The sequence below is a fragment of the Vespula vulgaris genome, chromosome 13, assembly GCF_905475345.1.
Source record: "Vespula vulgaris chromosome 13, iyVesVulg1.1, whole genome shotgun sequence".
Lineage (NCBI taxonomy): Eukaryota > Metazoa > Arthropoda > Insecta > Hymenoptera > Vespidae > Vespula > Vespula vulgaris.
The window spans coordinates 2,802,501-2,821,522 of record NC_066598.1 but is presented as its reverse complement, the minus strand read 5'-3'; the positions used below and the strand labels follow the sequence as shown (position 1 = coordinate 2,821,522).

Genomic DNA, 19,022 nt, shown 5'->3' with positions numbered 1-19,022 from the left:
TCTGGGGGTATAGTAAACCTCGCAATCCTTAGAAAGTAGCTTCACAGAGAAATGAAATCACCCGTCTACGAAGTAAGTGCGGACAATCGTCGTTGGATTGTCCTAAAGACTTCCATTTTTCATGTTGTACAGGTGAAAGAGTTGGAAGACAAATTTTCTAGCCAGCGAAGAAAAGCATCCGCACTTTCATACATCGATCGTCTCATATAACTCCCCGTTGATAATTTATTATACTCTCTGAGTACTTTTCAAGGGCGCTGTACCAGACGTATTTTATCGTAAATCGTGCCTTCTCTTTTTTAAATGAGACATTATACACACACACACATGAAGTAAAAAAGAAAAAGTGAAAACGTGAGGATTTCTAAGTAAACTTGAACATTTCGTTTTTATTCATTTTCGTTATTTAATAATTACATAAGAGAGGGAAAGATAAAGAGAAAGAGAGAGAGAGAGAGAGAGAGAGAGAAAACGAATGAAAAAAAAGAAAAGAAAAAGAAAAAACTATACCAGAAGAAGATTCAATTTGATGTTTATTACATTTTGAAGCTGATTGAATAAACTCGAATAATTCGGACGAATTTATCAATTATCTCTGAAGTAAAGCGCGTTACACTTTGACGCATCTCGTTGAAAGGTCTTTGAAATGAAGTTCGCACTTCGACTTTCACGAGAAATATCGTTGGGTGCGAGAATGTTGGTTTGGGAGGTAACATTCCAGTTCCAAATTCCATTAGCGTAGATTTGAATAATTATATGTGTTCAAATAGTGGGTTACTACTACTAGCTGACTGCTGGTTGGCTGGTAGCTGGCACACACCTTGTGTGGACTGAATCGCAAACGTTATACCATTCCCTAACGAACTCTCTACATTTCCCTTGAGTTCTTAAGACAATAGTGCGAGCACTCGACCGTACAGGGACGTGATAATTTGTCGAGCGTTCGCCATTGAAATGAATGAAAAATAAAAATTAAAAAAAAAAAGATATATGTATGTATATAAAAAAAAGTATATTAAAAACAAAGACGAAGAAAAATAGAGCGAAGAAAAAGGAAAGAGGAAAGAGGTGGATCATTTCCTTGGAGACAAAATGATTATTTCACTTTGCTTTCTTCTCTCTATTCACTTCTCTCAGCTCACTCCCACGCATACACTCTCTCTATCTCTCATTCTTTCTCTCTCTCTCTATCTATCTATCTATCCATCTATCTATCTATCTACCTATCTATCTATTTCTATCTCTCTTTCTCTTTGAGAATCGTTAGATAAGAAGGCTTTAAATTATTCTCCATGTAAATAGCATCGATTTTCTTCCTCATGAACGAGCGATTCCATCCGAAGATGGAAAATTGCGAAAGTTCGTTAGAATCGAAGACACTCCTTCGAGGAGCAGCATTTTCTCGTTTACCTAACGTTCGTGCAGTGAAATGGTCCGGACGGTTAAAAGGGAGCCATAAATTGCAAGGATATCGTTGGCCTTCTAGCATTCGTAGTGAGAACGGAGGAAAGAGATCGACCATTTTCAAAGCTCGAGCCTATTATCACTTGTCGGAGATAAGGAAGGATCTTAGACAGACAAAGAGAGAGAGAAACAAAGAGAAAGAGAGACAGAGACAGAGAAGTAGAAGCCATTTAGAAGGGATATATCTAAGAGAGTCCTTTGTATAGTTAGGGACTTTCGATACCGAGAAGGTCCAAGTCTCTTCCTCTCGTAGAAATTCAACGACAAAGCACTCGGTACGCGTTATCGATACTTCGAGAACTTCTCTCAGACTTGGTCGTTTGTGTTCATTAGGCATGGCCCAAGACGATGACGAGATTTTCAAGTAGGCGAATGTATGTGCAAACATCGATATAAATTCCTGATATATACCTATGTATATCCCCATCGTCAACGTTCGTTCATTTCGACCTTCTTCTTCGTAGCGATCGTCTTTCCTGGTTAGTTTGAAACCTAGAAAGTTAGGAAAAGACGAAACTTATATATATATATATATATATATATATATATATATATATGTATGTATATGATACCGACAAGAGAGATCCCTCGGTCAAAATGCTGAGGACGATTTTATAACTTTATATTATATTATATTATATTATCCTACTTTCCTTGATCTTCCAATAAGAAATGAAAAGTTTTAATAATTTTCATTTACATGAACGTGTATGATAGTTGTATGATAGTTTTCTTATAAAAATTATTATACAGAATTTTTTGTTTCCTTGTGTTAGATTTTCTTTTTCTTCTTCTTCCTCTTCTTCTTTTCGTTAATAATAATAAAATCTTCCTTTTTCTCTCCGAGCAAATTTTTCTCTTTTCTTTTCTTTTTCTTTTTTTTTTACCTTCTTCTTCGAGAGAAGAGAATTTCCATGAAATCTTGAAAAGAGCGATCATTAGGAAAATTGTAGATGCGTGAGGAAATACGATACGATAGGGAAGAGTAAATGTAGAAGAAGAAGAAGAAGAAGAAGAAAAAGGAGAAGGAGAAGGAGAAGGAGAAGAAGAAGGGCATGAAAAAGACCCTCGACGTTTACTCGTACGATATATGTATATCTAACGTTAGCACGAGCTTGACAAGCAAGAAAAGCCGACGTTGAATTCAGAGGTTTCGCGAGCGATGTTATGAGGTTTCTATAGAGGTTGATTAAGAATGAACACGTCTCTCCTATCTTATGCAACCATCTGGTAATAGTGTGCCTTGTGTGGTAATATTCCAACTATATCTATATGTGCAAGATCACATTGGAGAACGTTTCTAACATCTTCTTTGAAAAGACCTAGCTTTCTACTTGTGAAAACTAAAAAAATCATTGAACCGTTCTTACGGTAATGGCAACGACACACCACATTTCCCACTTTTTCTTTCCTTATTGCATAATGTCATGCCAAGGGTCTTCGCGATTCAACGAAGAAAATGAAAATGCTGCTTTGTGTATTATAAGGTCCGCTTTCGAATTCTTTATTAAAAACTTGTGAATCTACAGCGTCGAGTATAATACTGATATAAAAATCGAGTTTTCTTTTCGTTTCTCTTTTTTTGTCTTCTTGTTTTTTCTTTTTTTCCATTTTTTTTGAATCTTTTTTCTTGATCTTTCTCCTTTCTTTTCTTTTCTTTTTTTTTTTTTTTTTTAAATGTCTTTATTAATAAAATTAAAGCGTTCCAAAACGCGTTGTTAGATATAACAGCGTTCGATGACAGGTCTATGATATATTTCTCGTAATAACGCCACGAACGTATATCGCCATGTGCTACGTGTATTAATTAACGATTATGCGAATCTACCATTTGCGATATGTTATTCTTGTTTTCGTTCGATCTATGATGAGATATTGAATTAAAAGGGACGCGTGATCGTCGAGACGGGTATTTTTTCTTTTCTTTTTTTTTCGATTTTCCTTTCCTTTCTTTCTTTCTTTTTTCTTCTTCTTGTTAAGGAATAAAAATATCTGAAAAAAAACTTATTTAATACGTCCTTTTTATAATCCATGCTTTGATCGACGTCTCGTATCACGTATTTTCGTGAAATCCGCTTTGCGAAGGATACAGGAACCTAAGCGAATATCGATGTATACCGTTCGAGCGACAACGTTTAGCATCGAGGAAACACCGAGGTCCGATCGTATCGCTACGCTTACGTGCCTTGCAAAAACAACGAGTATGATCACTTCGTATATATATATATATATATATATATATATATATATATATATGCGTATATGTGTGTATATAAGTATGTATATGCGTGTATGCATGTTTGTATGTATATATGTATGTATGTATGTATATATGTGAGTTTGCATAGTTCTAAAATAATCGTCTTTCCGAATAAGAAATTATTCTAGCATACAATGGACCGTGAATTTTTTTTGTTATAATAAGTTAATAGAATATTTACAAAATCGATAAAGACAAATATTTTCATAACAACTTGTGTTCATCGTTATTTCAAAGTATAAGGAAGATAAAAGATAAAGAGAAAAGAGAAAGCAAGAGAGAGAGAGAGAGAAGAGGGAAAAGAAAAATGTTTGTTATCTTTTGTATTTTTTTGCGAAACAAAAGCAAAAGAGAAAGTCGAAAGCTTCACCAAGCCCTTTTTCCGCGTGATCGGAATAAAGAGGAACATTTGGTCCTGCAGAAGGATGAGTCAGCATTGATTCTTCTTTCGTTTACGAATTCTTTGCAATGCAGAGGCATTGAATCGTGAAAGAAGAATATTATATATATATATATATATATATATATATATATATATATGACGTGTAAGCTCGGTGGAGTCGTGATTACTTTTCGATAAAAAATTTTCCAACAAATATTGCCGTTATACTTGGCAATCCAAGTGAAATAAGAAGAAATCGATAAGAACAACGATAGAATTTCTCGAGTACAATAATCAAAAGGAATTTATTTCTCTGGTGTTGAACTCGAACGAGAATTTCTTATAAAGGCCGATTTTAAAGAAAGAAAAAGGAAAAGGAAAGTGAGAGTGTTCTTTTCATTCTCGACAATCCCGGATCACGTGACTCACGATTACACCAAACGCTACGGCCCTTACTCGCGTTTTCCTACGGATTATGTAAAGTTTCCACTCCCTCCCCCTCCCCTACTCCATCTATCCCAAACCTACCCCTCCGTCCTGGTTCGCCCTATTTCGAAGGAAAAGAAAATACCTCGTTCCACGTTAGCGGAATATAAATCTCAAAAGTGCTGAGAGAAAGAGAGAGAGAGAGAGAAATAAAAAAATGGTAAGTAGGACTATCGATGGGTAACTTCGAACAAATCAAAGGGAGTCTTCGTTGAATGGTTGGGTTTATTTGGACTTTGCGTTCCGGATCACGCAGCAGCCACGTAAAATAAGCATTCGTGGTAATGTTTCTCTTTCTCTTTCTTTTTTTCTTTCTGTATATCTTTCTCTCTTTCTCTCTTTCTTCCTCGAGGTTCTTAGTTACTTATTCGAGCTCTTTAGAAATTCTCGACGAGTGTGGAACGACCACGACGACGACGACGAAGAAGAAGAAGAAGAAGAAGAGGAGAAGGAGAAGGAGGAGGTGGAAAAAGAGGAGAAAGAAGAGAAGGAAGAGAAGAATCGTGACTCCCTGTGGTTCGGTCGAAAGTATAAAAGAGAGGAGATCAGAACCGGTGGTCCTATCGTGAATTTGAATGCATTATCGGAAAGGAATACGTTATCGTTCGAGGTGATCGCCTGTAATCGATTTCTTTTTCTTATTTTCCTTTATTCGCTATTCTACGAGCCATACCATGGTTATTATAGGTATATATAAAATTGTTATCGATCGTAAAACTCGAATTACAATAGTGACTACTTTCGAACTTTCCCTCTCTTTCTCTTTCTCTCTCTCTTTCTCTCTCTTTTTCTCTCTTTCTATATATATATATACACACACACACACACACACACACACACATATATATATATATATATATATATCGAAGTATCGAACATGTTCTTCTCTTTGCATTTGTAATCCGAAGGAAATCGTACACCGTACATATAGATATCTAGTTATTATTCGATAATGAACATTGTTATTCACACTAGACAGAGAGCGAGAGAGAGAGAGAGAGAGAGGGAGGGAGAGAGTGAGAGAGAAAGATAGAGATTTGGAATGACACGATATGTGTAGGATAATTACGCGCAAGCTCGATAATGGAATAACAACGGGCGCCTGTTTTCACGGTAAATAATACGAATGGCTCTGACGGGTGTGCAGCAGACTATCGCGTCGAACGTTGTAATTGTAATTTGCATTGTTTTAAAGCCGAGGTATATCTGGCTCGAATCGACGTTATTCCAAGTGTCGAAAGCACGTACCAGGATTACTCGATATGTTTACAAACGTGCGCGCGTTTAGAATCGTGATTGATACGAACGAAGAAATAAAGAAACTTGATCTTTCAGGCGCGATAAAAGTTATAAAATATATAATCGCAAAATGTAGTTAAAAGCGTCTGTTTTTTTTCCCCTTTTTGTTTCTTTTTTTTGTTTCTTTTTTTTCGAAATCGTCGAATAAAATTCAACGACTTCGCCGTTGAATCGATATTATTTTACGTGACGTTGAACATAACATTTTGGATCGTTTCCAACGAGAAATATTTTTGTCCCTTTTTTCCTTTCTCGAAATATTTTTAACATCGTCAACATTTTACGAGAAGAGATAAAGAGTGCTTTAAAAATCTTTGGGGATGTTGTGCGAGTGACGGAATTCTGGCCGTTATTGGGATTAAACTCGATACGAAAAATCGTTGAGTCGAAACGAAATATATGTGAAAGAGATAGACAGATACTCGGGGTTGAAACTCGCCTAGAGCTTTTCGAGAAGAGTAGCTTTGGAAGGACGCCATAATTATGGCATTGAAACTTTCTCCGTTGTCGCGGTGTTGGCATCCTTCAGAAAAGAATATACTCGGTGACCACGAAATTAATTTTAAAGCTTAACTTGGCCGGCACACATATATACGCATACACACACACACACACATATTTACATATTTATGTATATGCACTTTGCACCAACAGATCCAAAGCTTAAATGGGTTTCGTGCTAACTCCTTGCAAACTCCTCTGGCGACTTTTTTAAAAAAACTAAGAAGACTAGACTCTCTTTCTTGCCAAGCGAGTAAGAAAGAGAAACACCGTCTCTTTTGTCTGCCATCTGCATCCTATTTCTTTTCCCCTTTTTCTTATTCTTTTTCTTTTTTCTTTTTTTCCTTTTTTTTTCTTCTTTTTCATCCCCTCTTTTACAATGTACAGCGTTGTTACACGAACATCGTACACTCCGAGACAATTTCGGAAGACATTTTCATTGCGAGCAGCATTGTAATACTTTGTGCTATTTAAATTAGAGACTATAACCGTAAACACGTAAAAAAGAAAAAGAAAAAGAAAAAAGAAAATAATGTACAAACAAACATACAAAAAGAACAACATAAAAGGAAGAAAAGAGTAGGAAATATTTAACTGATTTCTGTTTTTTTTTCTCTCGTTTCTATCTTCTGCCAATTAGAAGTAGGAAAAATTACTCTTACTCTTTTTTATCTCTTGCTTCGGATGATTCGTGCAATCTATTAGAATGCAATCGATTTTTCTTCCAACATATTTGCATAGAAGTTCTAACGATTTCATCGTATGTCTATGTAAATCAATCATATAGTCAATAATTTCATCGTAATATATTTGAAATTTTTACATTAGTTCTAAAACATTGAAAATAATATTCGTTTCAATTAATTCAACGAATTGATCTCTCTCTCTCTCTCTCCCTCTCTTATTTATTTCCACAGGATTGATCTTCTAAAAAATATTTCTATTTCCTCTTTTTTTTTTCGTTCTACAAATAATAAATAAGTATCATAAATAACGAAAGAAAATCAATCACCTTTCGGATTCAAAGTTGAAGTATTGAATAGAAAATCTATAGGTAGTCTTCGAGGATCGTTTCAAATCGTATGAATCTATGGACCGTCTATCGATTGTCGTATTTTCTTAAGCTTTGAAGTGAGGAAAAAAGAATAAAAGAAAAAAAAAGCATAAAAAGAAAAAGGAAGAAAGAAAAAAGAGCAGATTTCCGGATCGAGGAAAAAAAGGAAAGAGTGGTAGTGGTGGTGGTGATGGTGATGGTTGGTTGTGGCGATGAGAAAACTGGGTCAAGTAAAAGCACGGCCGCTTTTATACGTGACAATAGAAAAATATATGAAGATGAAGAGAGGAGGGTGTTCGTTACAATGGGAACGTTGATAAACGTCGATGTAAGTGTGTTGAATATAACGTATTCGGATTTCTTCGCGCGAAAGAACAAACGTTTTCACAGAATACCAAAAGATATTTCCGCTTCCTATTTCCTAAGCGAAGTTACCCAAGTATAATTCTTTGTTCTAAACGAAATTAATGGAGACCACATGATGACCCATAATCCACGTAAGGGAATATCATATCAAATTGAACGTGTTTAAACTTGGAATGATATTATTAGACGAACGTTTTTTATTCGGTCAACAATTGATCGTTGAATCGTTGGTTTAATTTTGATCAGAAAATTTATTTTCTTACGTACTAAAATCACATCATAATTCCGTTATTTTCGAGTACGGAGATAACATTCGGACCGCAATGAATCTAATTATTATGACTACCGGAGGTATAATATTATCGGACGTGATGTATTTGAAGAGAATCAAAGAAATAACGTTTCAACGTTTCAACGTTTGAAGCGTTGGTAAAATGTATATAAGCGGATTCTCACTTATCGCATGAAGCAAAGTATATTATGGATAGCTCTTGTCAAAGATACTTAAATGGTTGAGTTAAAATTTTTCTCGAGAAAATCTCATCAATTTCTCATTTTTTTCTTTCTTTCTTTTTTCTTTCATTTTTTTTTTCCTTACACTTATCTTTCTTCCTCTTTTTCTTTTTCTTCTTCTATCTTCTGAGGAAGAAAAAAAAATTCATCAGTTAAATAAAAAGTCTCGACGTCGGTGGACATTAAAATTGTTAATGTTTACATCTTTAAAACCGTAAATCCTCGTCGCAAGCTTATATTCATTACGATATCCATCTTCGAAGTAATAAACCGAGGCAGCCTGCTGTGGTTTTAGCCGTGAAACTAGGCCAAACGAAATTGCTTTTATTTCCCATAATAGGGGAGACGCATAGAGACGAACTGCCATGAATTTGTCGAGACCAGGATGTTGCTAAACGCTGATAGGAGCTATAGGAAGACAAGGGATCATCGTTCATCCATAACGTCAGCTCGCTTTGCGAGGATAAGATCATACAATTTTACTAATAATTTTTATCTGATAACAAATAAAAAAAAAATATGAAAAAAAGAAAGGAAAAGAAAAAAAATATTCTTAGTTACCTGATATGAAAAATTAATGAAAAAATGGAAAGCTTTATCTCGTTTAGCAATATTTTATTGCTAAAAGAAAATAAAGAGGATCTAGACGGATTCTCATCTTCTTTCTTTCTACGTCGACATTAAATTTTCAAACGACAAGACATTGTCATTTTCGTTCAAAGTCCCCCGATGCGAAAGATTTTCTCTTTTACTTTTTCGATAAGAAAAATATGTATATCGAGAGACAGAGAGAGTGAGTGAGAGAGAGAGAGAGAGAGAGAGAGAGAGAGAGAGAGAGAGAGAGAGAAAGAGAAAACAAAGAAAAAGAAAAGAGAGAAAGAGTAAGTAAGTACGTATCTTGTAAAGTTTTGTAAGAGTAGACAGAACGCTATCATCGAAACTCGAGGATAGAAGAAAAAAAAAAAAAAGAAAAAGTACTAGATAGAGAGAGAGAAAGAAAAAAGAGAAAGAGAAGAAAGATATTCTTCTCTTTCGAAGTTTTTCCTTGACGTCTTACGACGATTTCTACGAAATCGATTCTTTCATTTACTACGGTTCTTTTATTTTTCTTCTTGTTTTATAAATCCTACTGCGAGGTACACTCGTAGTTACGTAGAAAATCCAGGGAGGAGGAATTATCTTTGAAAAGATAAGAAGGGAGGAAATAGTCGAAATATACTCTCGATCGCAATCGTATCGTCTTCTTTCGACGCAGCTCGGGGAAATTACATCGATCCTTGGAGAACTTTAAATTATACTCGACAAGGAGGCGTACGTACGATAAATCCTCCTCTACCTTGTGAAACTCTTACCTTTGAATAATGTAGCTTGGGGAGAGAGAGAGAGAGAGAGAGAGAGAGAGAGAGAGAGAGAGAGAGAGAGAGAGAGAGAGAGGTAAAACCGGCATCAGCAGCGTTACACCGGAAGATTTAACATTTTGGAATTGATGTAATTACTAGGATCATTTAATACCCCGTTTTACAAATTACGTATACATTTCATAGATAATTAAAAAATAAAAAATAAAAAATGATGATATAAAAAGTATGCATATATTTTTCCCTAATATAATTTTCTCGTATGTTTCATACACGTGAACGCATACGCGTACGCACACATTTAGATTAATTTTACGGTAAATGGTAAATACTAGGGATGCTTTTAAAACAGTGATGGAATAAAAACGAGAAGGAAGATTACATCTCTCTCTCTCTCTAAATATATATTTATATATATATATATATATTTCTCTCTGTTCGCTAATGCACGTTGTCTATGCCAAATGAATGTGAGAAAAAAAGAAGCTCGAGACACATCCTGTGCGGTTTAACGAGCTCTGAGATTTGTTTCGAGTGGTAGAAAATTTAAAGGTACTTACATAAGCGGATTGCATGGGAGAGTTATGGAGTACCAAGGAATATAACACACAGTACTGCTTTTTGAGAAGAGAAGAAATTTGAAGAAGAAAAAGAGAATAGTAGAATAGTATGGGATGTAGTTGGACGAGATTGTACGAGCTATTATATGGAAAAAGGAAAAGGATGTGCCGAGTATATGAGCGCTAACGGACCCATAGCAACTCCCCTTCTTTCCAACCATCCCTTTTTTCACCCCTAAGCACCCTCTGTGTACCCACAGAAAGTCGTCTTTTCCTGCCGGAGCAACGTCGTCCGTAGTTACAACGGCTCAGAAGAGTTTCTGCATTATGCACCAAGGATCTTTATTAGCTCGATAAAATAGGATTACTTACGACTCGGTTTTAGAAATCGTTGCTTCCGTTTTTCCGAAAAGTTGCTTAAGAATTCCCTTTTTTTTTTCTTTTTTTTTCCCATTTCAATGAAGGATGATTATATTGGATTTTTTTTTTTATATATTTTTATTATTTCTTCGTTATCATTGAAAAAAGTTTATCATATTATGAATCATTTTATATAGTAGTAATGACCGATTCAAAATTTTCAAAATTGAAACGTTCGTATAAATGAGTAGTAGTCGTATTAAAGAGAGAAAAAAAGGAACAGAGACCGAGAAAGAAAGACTGTCCGTCGTTAAAATTTATTAGAGTCTTAATTAATAATTTCATGATTCTAAATTAATGAAGGGTTGATATTTTTTGTCGACTATTCGTATCTACGTTTTCTCTCTTTCTCTTCTTTTTCTTTTTCTTTTTTTGTTTTTTGTTCGCACATATATACACACCCGTCTACATGTCTACATTTACATACACGGAAAATTTATCAGGAGCGTTACTCGAGAAGTAACGTTGAAACCAGAAAACGCCTTAGGCAGTAGACTCAAATTCTACAAAATACCGGAGGCATTCGCGTTTTCTCCTGATAAAAGGGAAATCGAGTCCAGTAGTAGTTTTGTGATAGTTGAAACGTTCGTTTTCTCGTTTCAGAGCTTTTCTTTTCTTTCGTAGTACTCTCCGTTGTATACCTCTTATCCTTTCTCCTCCTCCTCCTCCTCCTCCTTCTCCTTCTCCTTCTCCTTCTCATCCTCCTCCTCCTCCTCCTCTTCCTCTTCCTCTTCCTCTTCCTCTTCCTTCTCTTCCTTCTTCGTTCTCGTCACTCGTTAAGCTGTACACAAAGCGTTTAAGACAGCAAAGGAGGAGGAAGGTTTCTCTCGATACCGCATGAAACACATACACACATACTTACACATACAATGTGATCCTCGCGATTCCTTTCTCAGAGTGAAAGCGTAAACCTCTGAGAAAACCCGTTTCTCAGCGTTTCAAAGGACCCACCGTACCTATTCAAGCGAGAAAGAAAGTCCTTTGTATGATGTGGCTTTCTAAACGCGTTAAATTAATTATCATTTATTATTACAGATTCTCCAAAAATCTTAAACGTATAAAACGTGAAATATGAAGTATAATTAAGGAGATTGATATTAATCGATTAATAATTCACGGTTAAAGTTACATTATTATCGTCGATTGATAAAACTGGAAACATACGATATAAGGTAAACGGGAATTCGATTCTAACGAGTGCAAGACCCAACGTTATCGAATTTATTTCCTCGCTCTCTCGACTTTACCGCGAAATACTTTTCGAGAAAATAATAAAAATAGAAAAAGAAATAGAAGAAAATAAAAAAAATGCGAGGAGAAATCAACGTAGAAAGTAGTAGCATAGCCGAAGCAGTTCGAAGAGTCGTCGTCTTTTTAATCGAAGAGAGTATCCAATGTACGAGCTATCTAAAGTAAAAGAAGGAAAAAACAGACAGAGGGAGAGAGAGAGAGAGCACAGAAAAAGGGAAATATTCGAACGATTCTAAGGAAACTCGTTTTTGGCGGTTGAGTCGTTAAAAAGAACGCAGAGATTATGCAAAAATGTTGTGCGATCGAACTAAGCTCAAATCCATAGAATCGAACCTGGTGAATAGAAAGAGAAAGAGAGATAAAAAACACAGGTAGTACGGTGGTCGAAAGAGAGGGGTAATTCAAAGTTTTTCTTAACTCTCGAATCGCGCGCGTACGATCCCGATGAGAGACTTTTATATATATATATATATATATATTTCGTTCTTTTTTCTTTCGCGAGATTTTTTTACTTCTCTTTTTTCTGAGTATTTCTTTATTATTATTATTATTATTATTATTATTTTTTGTTTATTTTTATTTTTTATTTTCTCTCCCTCCTTTCCTATATACTCTCCTGCATCTTATTCGCGCCATTTCTACGAAATGTCCGAGAATGTGACGGGAAATTTTATGCTCCGCCACACACTCACCCTCTCTCTCTCGCTCTTTCTCTTTCTCTTTCTCTTTCTCTCTTTCTGTCTGTTTCTCTTTCTCTTTATCTCCTGCTTTATATCCTTCTCTTTCTCTTTCGTTCCCTAGACGTATTTCTCCGGCATTGCGGTCGCTCGTATAAAATATTCAGACGAGAGATACGTCGGTCCTTCGTTCCTGTCGAATTATATATTTACATTTTACGTATCTACTACGAATCCTACCTACTATAGTATCATTCGTTCGTTCGTTCGTTCGTTCGTTCGTTCGTTCGCACTGTATCCACTATATGCGTAGTATAAAGTAAAGTAAAAGAAAGAGGAAAAGGAAAGAGGAGGGAGAAAGAAATTCGAGCCAAGAATAGTGCGGATTTTAATCCGAGCCAAATCTACGACACGTTTTGCCAGAAATTTCGTTTCACTTGATGGCGGAGGACACTTTCCACTTCTCGAAACTTTCTAAGAAACCTTTAAATTTCTTCTTACTTCGAGTTGTCTCCTCGCACACCATTAAAAGAGTACGAGTTGTACGAGTTTTACCACCGAACTATACTTTCTCTGTCTCTCTCTCTCTCTCTTTCTCTCTTTCTCTTTTTCTTTTTCTTTTTTTCTCTCTCTCTCTCTTTTTCTCTCCCTCTCTCTCTTTCTTTCTCTCGTTTTTTTTCTTTTTTTTATTCTCGACGATTTTCTCATTCTTTGTATTATTTTTTGTTTTCTGCTTTCTCCTTTGTTTTTCTTTCGTTTTTATGTGATACGATAGTATAAAAGAAAATGAAATTTTTATCGACATCATACCTTCTTTCATCTACATCGAGAAACGTTATCGAGTCGTTCGAGATTATCATCGAAATCGCGCCTTTCCAATTCGATTTGAATTTAAATAATCGTTCGATCGTAAGGTAACATCGTGTAGCCAGTTTTCTTTCGAGTTTCCTTCGAAGGAAAATGTCTTGCAAGAATATTTTCCCATTCCTCTCTCTCTCTCTCTTTCTCTCTCTCTCTCTCTCTCTCTCTCTCTCTCTCTCTCACTTTCTCTCTTTTGGTGTCCTCGTAAATCTCTCATATTATTCATCACCTACTGACATTTCCTTCGATATAATTCTCAATAAATTATTATTCATCTTTTTATCATACCTTTTGAAAAATACACCAAGAATCGTTTCAATAATCAAGCCCGTTCAATTGAGGAGAGATGCTACATTTGCGAATTTATTTTTCATCGGCTTGCATTTTACACGATTAATGTTTCAACGGTAGCATTCATTTTACAGTATTTTCGTTTGCCATTTCACATTACGGATTACTCGTTCGACAAATTCAATATGTTTCTCTCCCTCCCTCTTGTAAACAAATAAATCAAATATTGTTTAATGTTATAACGAAAAGGTATTTAATTGAGTTTATATGGACATTTGAAAGATATTTTTTTATTATAATTTTATTAACTACAATTATAAACGAATATTGATAATATGGGTAACATTTAAACAAGGTCATCATAAGAAGCGTCGGTTTATTTATTTTCTCTGTCGCTCTTTCTCTCTCTCTTTCTTTCTCCTTATGTTTATTGAGAAGACCTACAAACGTAAAAACACTTGTTCAATGTTATTGACACGAATCTAGTCAGTCTTATTTTGAACGTTGATCTCGTCGGTCACGCGAAACAGATCCTAACACGTTTGCAGTGTAATTAGGTACGTAGACGATATTAATTAATTAATACGTTGTAACAAGATCATTTATCACAGTCTAATAATTTCTCTCGTATTATTTGTCTGCTTTTTAAAAATTCCCTTTCTTTTTCTTTCATACCTTTTTATTTTTTTATTTTTTTTAAATCTTGTTAGGATAAAATCAGTTCCCTTGTTTCAGCTCGAACGATAATTTGTCGGTACACGTAGAATATCCGGTTCGTTGTACACAACTACTCTCATCCTTTCTTTTCTTTTCTCTTCTTTTCTCTTTCTCCTTCACTCTCTCTCTATACTTTGTCAAGCTCCGTTCGATCGTTCACGCTGCAATCGTAAACTCTTTATTCTCTCCGTGTACGTATCGGGAATATTCAAGTTATACGTGTGCAGGAGATAGGAGCTCACGTATCCGGATGTATTCCAAATATTTCGATACCCTCGGTATTCAGTTGGTGTGTGTAAGTGTATATTGCTTTTATATGTGTGTATATGTATATATCTTTATACGTATGTACGTATGTATTGCTGGCAGAAGAGAAGCTACTCTCAAAGAGCGGCTTTATACGATTCTACGTGTATTCTAGTACACTATGTATGTATTTCTCTCTTTCTCTCTCTCTCTCTCTCTCTCTCTTCCTCCCTCACTCTCTTTCTGTGTTCCAAACTTAGTTCAACGTGGCATGTCGTGTAACACACACTTTTCTTGCAATCTGCAACGTGACACCGGATGCCCGACGACATCGTGCCTTCGACACACGTATGTATCTACCACGTGCGGAAACTCAGTCGACTCAAGAAGACGCGTTTTTCAGTCTTCCTGACTGTCTATAGCCTTATTCATAGCGTTTTATATATCTCGTTTTCTCATATTATTTTCAAATTCCTTTCGCATATAGAGAGATATATATTTACTTACTCACGTGTCATGCAATGCTTCGATCTTAATAACTCGATTGATTGTTTTGATTTACTTTTATAGAAGGATTATAGAACGAAGATTAAACAAGAAGTTTTCTTTTTTCTTTTCTTTTTTTCTTTCCCCCTTTTTTTTTTCTTTCATTGACTTTGTCGACTTATCTGATTTATTTTTTAGACGATCATAGAATCGAGATATCGATGCGAGAGAGAGAATTTGTTTATGTCGTAATTTCTTTTTTTTTGTGATCAATCAAAACATAATAATGTTCAATTAGATATTTATTATCCCCTTGAGATAATTTTGGTATGAGAGACTTTTATTTTTTTATTCGTCAAACAAATACGAAAGTTCGCAAGACCAAGGCTAAAATCTGCGGCCAAGGAAAATAAAAGAGTACTCGACTTAAGGTACATTTAACGGGCAAGTGAAAGTAACACGAACCTGTAATTTACAACGTTGCGAAACCACAGCTTCGACGGCTGCTTCCTTTCTTTTCTCTTCTTATTCTTCTTTTTCTTTCACTTTTTCTTCTTCATTTTTTTTTTCGTGGTAGCTAAATCAATGAAGAAAACGAGGACAGAATATACGCTAATTAATTCGCCGTTTGCACTGGCGGCCATTCTTTCGTGAGAAACTTTTTAATTCGTTTGTCGTCGACGAAGGAAGCTTTGTCAAAGGTTACTGCAAAGTGAATTGCTTTGAAAACTTAGAATAATTTGCTCGTGTAATCGTGTAATCGAATGGACAATTTTCGCGACTTCATATTCATTGTCCGTTCTTTTCCTCTCTCTCTCTCTCTTCTTTATTTTTTTCTACTTGCTAATTATCAGTCCTTACGTATTGAATTACGTTATTTTCTCCCTGTCATTATATGCAAATGGCCAGGAATCTTACACGCAAAGAAGAAAAGCTTGGAAAAAATGGAGGAGAAGAAGAAGAAGAAAACGAGAAGGAAAAAAAAGGAAAAAGAAAAAAAAAGCGAGAGAAAGAGCATAATTGAAAAAGAGTAGTTAATTGTACAAAGCAAATAGGACGGGCCTTTAATTTAAACGTGCAATTATTTTTTATAATTAATCTTATATTAATAAGATGAGACCACTACGGGAGTATAATGTATTATTTAAAAAGAGAAAAATCTCTGCGGAATAATCATAGAAATTCTTTCGAGTTAAAGAAAACGATGAAAAGTGTGAAAAAAGAAAACAAAAGAGACGATAGAGAAAGGAACGGAGAATGGTGAAGCTTAACCAAATCTTTGCAGTGTTTGTATATATGTATTGCATAGAGGAGCTTTGTTTTCGTACGAAGCTTTCCCGTATAAGCGGATCTCTTTCTTTTTCTTTTTTACGAGCACACATACATTTACGAGCATACGCACCCACGCACTTACATATATATTCACACACAAAAGCGAGAGAACTCAAAATAAGATAATAGAAAAATAAGAAAATAGAAATTTGAAATTCGAATAGAGACGAGCTTTTGTAACAAAAAAAAATAATAAAATAAAAAAAAAAGAGAGAAAAAAGGAGAAAGAAAAGAAAAGTTTTGATAGTGTCCTTTAGCGGATTATTAACGAGATTAGATACACACTTTTAATTTAATTGCAAAAATTATAGTTTGGTGTTGTCGATAAATGTCTAAAAGCAAGAGAGAGAGAGAGAGAGAGAGAGAGAGAGAGAGAGAGAGAGAGAGAGAGAGAGAGAGAGAGAGAGATGACAGACGAGCGAAGGGTAGCTTGACAACGCGCGTTCGCCCTGTTGACGGGTCATTATGTTCTAACGTGATTATGTCAGTCAAGTGTCGTCAGGATAGATAACGATTAGTCAAGATAAGCATAGGCTTGCAATGCCTGTGTTAATCTGCGATCATCTTGTGTAATCTCGCAACTCCTGACTCTTATTACCTTCTTACTGTTTCAAAGTCATCCTTTCGAAATTAATTTAATGAGAATTAATCTCGTTTGATCGATCGTTCGTTCTATCGAGCAATAATAAATAATTAATTACGATCAATGGATTCAGTGCGTTCCTAAAAGAAATAATTTTTATTTTATTAATCGTACTGTACGTTCACTTTTTTATTCTCTTTCTTTTTCCTTTTTTTTTCTCTATCATAAAAATCTAAAATCATCCGTATTCTATATAAAATCTATTTGATATTAAGTACGAATGAGAAGTAGGCAAAATAGAGAGAAGAAAATAGATTTCCGATGAGGAGAACGATATACCTACCTGCTGCAGCAGCTTTTAATCGGAGCGAAGGAAAGGGTGCTAATTTTTTTACAACTCCACGGGGAGAAAGCTTCTCTTAACACAGAGAAAAAGAGAGGAGGGAGAGAGAGAGAGAGAGAGAGAGAGAGAGAGAGCTTTAAAATGTGCTTTAACGAACGCCAGTGCAAAATCCTTACTTCCTCTTCTCGAAGCAACGTAGAAAGAAAGAAAGAGAGAGAAAGCGTCGATGGGGAACTAAAAATTTTCGTCGTCGAGTAGAATACCAGTGTGTGGCCCTCTTCCCTTTACTTCCCTTTTCACGATGCTGCTCGCTTTCTTTTTTCTTCTCTCGGGAAAACGAGCGTTTTTTCTCTCTCTCTCTCTCTCTCTTTCTTTATTTCTCTCTCTCTCTCTTTCTCTCTGCTCTCGCTTTTGTTTCAAGGATAAAGGAACGATCCCCGTACATTTTGAGCCTGACGACCTGGCCAATGTAATTGCCCGTCCCCATCCCAAAGATCATAAAATTTGAAAGTGGCTGGTCGCCTCAAAGAACAACGTTACATGACTTTCGTGTGAAATAATACGTCCTTCTTTTTATATTTAAAAAAACAAAAAAAGAAAGAAAAAAGTATATATGTATATGTACAAAAATGAAAAAAAGTGTTTTCTCTTTTCCTCTTTCTTCTTCTTTTTTTCTATTCGTCAAGCGAAAAAATTAAAATAAAAGAAGAAAGAAAATAAACCGGTAGAACCCGTTCCTCTATCATTAGAGTAGCAAAGTCGGTAGGAGCTTTCAAAAAATTGTCCTCTCATTATTATTTATTTTTTTTATATTGTCCAGGATACTCCATCGCTCTTGGAGAAATTCAGGCGAATTGCTTTCTAGAACCTGCGTCATATAAGTAGTAATATATATGCAGATGAAGGGCGGTTTCACCCTTGTATGCGGCTCTATTATTAAGTAGTATAAAAAAGAGAAAGAGCGAGAGAGGAAAAGAGAGAGAAAGAGAGAAAACGAGAGAGAGAGAGGAAAAAAGGAGAGTAGTAGTAGTTGTAGGTAGTATATGTGTGTTCTCTCGGTAACTCATTTTCGAATCACTTTGCGTGATGCAAACTCGACTCTGTAGAGAACTTTGCTCTCTCTCTCTCTCTCTCTCTCCCTCTTTTTCTCTCTCTCTCTCTCTCTCTCTCTTTATATATATATACACACACATTTTTAATACTTTGGAAGATAAAATTTGTTTTTTATTCGTAAGAAAAATTACATTTTCATTCTTCATTATCCAACTGGGATCAATTAACTAAGATTTTAATTTTTCTCTTATCCTATTTTCTTTTCTTTTTTTCAGGATTATTCGAGACGAATGGACTGCTAATACCTGGAACGATGTGCGACCACGAGTTTGTCAGCTCTCAATTAACGCCTCAATACGGACGATTTTACTCGCCACGTTATCCCTCCTCTTATCCGAAGAACATTCGATGCTCGTATCTCTTTCGAGCGAGGTAAATGATCCATCTTAATCCAGTCATCATTCACTCTGAGATATAATCCTTGATCCGTATAATATATCGAGCTTGTAAACATTGCTT

The 19,022-nt window shown here is 35.3% G+C and overlaps 1 protein-coding gene across 2 annotated transcripts in view; it reads left to right on the top strand.

Moving 5' to 3' along the window:
* Positions 1 to 19,022, top strand: part of LOC127068319 (suppressor of lurcher protein 1) — a 299,973-nt gene that overhangs the window by 125,292 nt on the left and 155,659 nt on the right. For both annotated transcript variants that reach the window (XM_051004344.1, XM_051004343.1), the window contains exon 6: positions 18,779 to 18,935. In XM_051004344.1, the coding sequence (XP_050860301.1) occupies positions 18,779 to 18,935 (157 nt within the window). The remainder of the gene's footprint in view (positions 1 to 18,778; positions 18,936 to 19,022) is intronic.